The 4,887-nt window shown below is 44.4% G+C and overlaps 1 protein-coding gene across 1 annotated transcript in view; it reads right to left on the bottom strand.

Annotated features, from left to right (window-relative positions):
• Positions 1–4,887, bottom strand: part of Nup210l (nucleoporin 210 like) — a 125,284-nt gene that overhangs the window by 49,893 nt on the left and 70,504 nt on the right. Inside the window, 1 exon segment of the mRNA XM_008855152.3 lies at positions 4,552–4,680. Coding sequence (XP_008853374.2) covers positions 4,552–4,680 — 129 coding nt within the window.

The following is a 4,887-nucleotide window of genomic DNA, read 5'->3' as shown; positions in this document are numbered from 1 at the left end:
GATAGTGGCCCTTCTACAAGCCTTGTACTTGCCAAAACAGGTCAGCATAATTCATTGCCCTGGGCATCAATGAGACCAGGGGCCGATTGCTCGAGGCAATCGGATGGCGGATGAAACTGCCCGTCAGGCAGCAGAAGGTACCTACATTCTTTACACACATGCAGACCTTCAGGCTGAGATGGAGAGACAGGAAAAGAAAGCAGAAGCTTCTTTTACTTACACTGAACAAGATTTGGAACTTGTTCAAAAGCTTAATGCTACTTTGGATCCTGAAGCCAAGATGTGGAGATATCAAAATCATACTATACTGCCTTGGGAAGCAGCACTTGAGCTAATCTCCCAACTCCACCAGTGGACACATTTAGGATACAAGAAACTAAAAACACTGCTAAAAAGAGAAGAACAACACTATTACTTCCTAGACCTTAACCAACTAGTTCAAAAGGTAGTGGGAGATTGTGTCTCATGTTCCCTGGTGAATGCTACCAGGTCAAAGGTCCCATCTGGTAAGAGAGAAAGAGGAACACGACCAGGGACTAACTGGGAAGTAGATTTTACTGAGGTACTCCCAGGAAAATATGGGTATAAATACCTTTTAGTGTTTATAGACACTTTTTCAGGATGGGTTGAAGCTTTCCCCACCAGAAAGGAGACAGCTCAGACTTTGGCAAAAAAAAAAATTAAAAAAAAGCTGATTGAAGACATCTTCCCTCGATTCGGACTGCCTAAGGTAATTGGGTCTGACAATGGCCCAGCTTTCGTCTCCCAGGTAAGTCAGGGAGTGGCCAAAACATTGGGGATTAATTAAAAATTACATTGTGCTTACAGACCCCAAAGTTCAGGACAGGTAAAAAAGATGAATAAAACCATTAAAGAGACCTTGACTAAATTAGCTCTAGAGACTGGCACTAAAGACTGGGTGCAGCTCCTTCCTCTAGCCCTATTTTGGGCTAGAAATACTCCTGCTATACATGGCCTAACCCCCTATGAAATCCTCTTTAGAAGACCACCTCCTGTCCTCAATGTAACTTTGTCCCCCTTGCCCTCTTCTTTTGATAACCCCAGCCTAAAATCAAGCCCTCCAGATCATCCAGAACCAGGTTTAGAGGCCTTTGGCTGCTATCTACCAGCCTGGGAGTCCACAAACGCCCCACTCCTACCAAATTAGAGATTAGGTGTACGTGAGAAGACACAACGTAAAGGCTCTCGAACCACGGTGGAAAGGACCCTACACAGTTCTTCTGACTACACCCACAGCCCTTAAAGTAGATGGGATCTCGGCTTAGATCCACATTTCTCACGCCAAGAGAGCTCCGGCCCAGGACGATGTGGAAAAATGACATCTCCACAAGACATCCAGTCCTCTAAAAATAAGACTCTCCAGAGATACTTAATAATTCTTCTTGTTTGTAGGCTTGTCCCCAGTCAAGGAAGCCCCCATCTCCCTATGCTGACTACCTGGCGGGTAATTAATCAAATGGAGATTGTCGTGTTTAAAATCCACACCCACCTTTGCAACTCCACTATTTCTGTACCCACAGGGGAAGGGAACTATTATCTCTTACCTCCACAAGGAGCTTGGTGGGCATGTAACTCTGGGTTAACTCCCTGTGTAGCTAGTATGGTCCTTAATACCTCTCAAGACTACTGTGTCCTGATTAAGCTCCTGCCCCGAGTATTTTATCACCCCGCAGATTCCATAGAACAGTTTTATGAACAAAACCCAGGCAGATATAAAAGAGAGCCTGTGTCTCTGACCCTAGCAATACTTCTGGGAGTAGGGGTGGCAGCAGGGATAGGAACCGGAACGGCGGCCCTAATACAGGGACCCCAATATTATGCAGATTTACAGATGGCTGTAGATGAAGACATTAGAGCAATAGAACAGTCAATTACCCTCTTGGAGAAATCTCTAACCTCCCTCTCAGAAGTAGTATTACAGAATAGGAGGGGGCTAGATCTGCTTTTCCTCAAAGAAGGAGGACTTTGTGCAGACCTAGGAGAAGAATGTTGATTCTATGCTGACAACTCAGGGGTCATTGAAGATTCTATGACTAAACTTTGCCAAAGATTAGATAAAAGACAAAAAACGTGAATCCAAACAGAGATGGTTTGAAGGCTGGTTTAATAAAAGCCCCTGGTTAACTACCTTAGTATCCACCCTAATAGGTCCCCTGGTAATTCTTCTCCTTCTTTTAACTTTTGGACCATGCATCCCCAACAGGCTGCTACAATTTATCAGAGACCGATTGTCAGTAACTCAGGCTCTGGTTCTTACTCAGCAATACCATGCTTCCAGAAGAACAGAAGATCTATAGATTTTAGGATTAAAATCTTACTATAAGAAAAGGGGGGAAATGATGGATCCAAAGCCCCCAGAACAATGGATTTAAACTAAAATGCCCCAGGCCTGAGAAGAACTGTACAAGGAAGTAAAAATGAAAAATAATTCTGAATGCTAAGAACAAGCTGAGCTGACCTTTTTCATGCTCCTCTGCCCAAGTTGGAAATCATCCCAGAAATTCCCCCTACCTCTGCTTGGCACATAGCCACCGCTTTTCTGCTTGGCACATAGCCGCCGCTTGTCTTTAAAAAAAACCTGTGAACTGGGCTCTGGGCTTCTGTCCTCCGAGTGAGGCAGGAGTCCGTTTTGCAAAACGCCATTAAATTCCTCTTGCTATTGCATCTACTGGTTTGAGGACTGAGTTATTGGGGTGCAACCTCCCGTGAACGTAGGGTACCCCAGTCTGGGGGTTCTACACTTTCTTTCTTAGTGTCTCACTCTGTAGTTCAGGCTGCCCTATGATTCACTATGTAGCCTAGATTGGCTTCAAACTCACAGAAATCTGCCTGCCTCAGCCTCCTGAGTACTGGGATTATAGGAGTGAGCCACCATGCCTTCCTCTTGGATTTAAAAGAATTTATTATTTTTATTTTATGCATATAAGTGTATTGTCTACATATATGTAAGTACACCCATGTCATGCAATGCCCATGGAAGTTAGAAGAGGGCATCAGATCCCCTAGAACTGGAGTTACAGATGGTTGTTAGCTGCCATGTGGATGGTGGGAACTGAACCCGGGATTTTTTTTTTTTGAGACAGGGTCTCATGTATCCCAGGCTCTTTTTTTTCCAATTTTGGGGGCTGGAGACATTGCTCAGAGGTTAAGAACACTGGCTGCTCTTGCAGAGGACTTGAGTTCAGTTCCCAGCACCCACATGGGGACTAACAACTGTCTGTAAACTCCAGTTCCAGGGTGTCCAATGCCTTTTTTTTTGGCTTCTGCAGGCAGTGCACACATGGATCTACTTACAGCAGGCAAAACACTCAACCACATAAAATAAAAATAAATACATGATATATTTACATTTTTGTGTATGAATGTTTTGCCTGCATGAATGTATGTGTACCATGTGGACTAGTGCCCACAGGGGTCAAAAGAGGGCATCGGACCGCCATGAAGTGGAGTTACAGGTGGTTATTAGCTGCCATGTGGGTGCTGGGAACCAAACCTAAGTCGGTACCCTTAACTGCTGATCCATTCTCCACCCTGCCCCCATCACCGCCTGCGCCTGGGTCAGCTTTGAACTCAATGTGTAGCAAAAGATGACTTTGGATTTCTGCTCCTCTTACCTCCACCTCCTGGGATTACAGGCATGCATCACTGTGTCTGGTTTATGTGGCACTGGGAAATAAACCCAGGCTAGGAAGGCACAATATGAACTGAGCTACATCCCCACATCCCCAGACACTTTTTAGATTGTTAGGTTTTTGAGACAGGGTCTCCCTGTAACCCCAGCTGGCCTAGAATTTATTATACAAACCAGATCTCAAATTCACAGAGATCCACCTGCCTCTGCCTCCTGAGTGCTAGAATTAAAGGCATGTGCCACCACGCCTGGCTCCTTCTTGTATTTTTTTAAATTAATTTTCTTTTAGTTAACATTGTACTTGGCTTATATTTCCTCCATACTCCCTTTATTTGATGTTTTTGAGATAGAATCTCCCTAAGTAGCCTTAACTGGCTTCAAACTCTTGATCCTCCTGCTCCAGCCTCTCAAGTACTGGGATTATAGGCATGAACCACCCTGCTGGGTTTAAGTGTCCTTTAACATTTTATTTATCAGTCCTTTGTAATGGCTCAGGCTCAGCACTTGGAAGAACTGCTGGGAGACTGAGACAGCCTGGGTTACACATAATGAGTTCCAGGCCAACCTGGGCTATACAATGAGTGAGACCCTATCACAACAATCAATAAATCAACCCCCACGTCCTATAAGCACCCCATCCTATTTATCTTGACTTTCTTCATGTTAAATGTTAGAACGGTGGATTCTGTTTGTTTAGTGTAGATATGTAGGTTATTTCAGAGTAGAGGAGAACACAGTCTCAGGGGGTAAGAGTGGATAAAGTCCAAGGGAACATGATGTGGAATGGTACTCTTTCCAGTAACTTCCCAAAAGTCATAGTATGTGCAGACTAGTCGAAAAGAGACTAGGTTACAATAAGCTATGGGGAGTGACTGGCACCTGCAAAGCAGTCCTCTCACCTTATCGATCAGATCAAGCTCCACCTCCAGTATGTCTGACACCCTGAGCTGGGCTGTTGCTGGACCCAAGAATGCCAAGCACAGATCATACACTTCCAAGGTTAGAAATCCAGGATGTACAGGAACTATCTAGAAGGAAGAAGATGGCGGCTGGGTAAGGAGATGATGTGCTCTCAGGATATCAGTAGCTACTCTCTTGGGGATTATTTACATGCTACAGGCCCAGTACAATTTGTCTTGAATGTTTTAGTTCATGGCAAGACCATGAACCCAAGCCAGAATTTAAGGTACTTGGATTTAAGTAGAATTTAGCACATATCTCCAGCTTTGCAGTTA

Source organism: Nannospalax galili, unplaced genomic scaffold, assembly GCF_000622305.1.
Source record: "Nannospalax galili isolate Female #2095 unplaced genomic scaffold, S.galili_v1.0 scaffold591, whole genome shotgun sequence".
Classification (NCBI taxonomy): Eukaryota; Metazoa; Chordata; class Mammalia; order Rodentia; family Spalacidae; genus Nannospalax; species Nannospalax galili.
The sequence above is the reverse complement of the archived record's forward strand: the minus strand, read 5'-3'. Positions and strand labels throughout refer to the sequence as shown.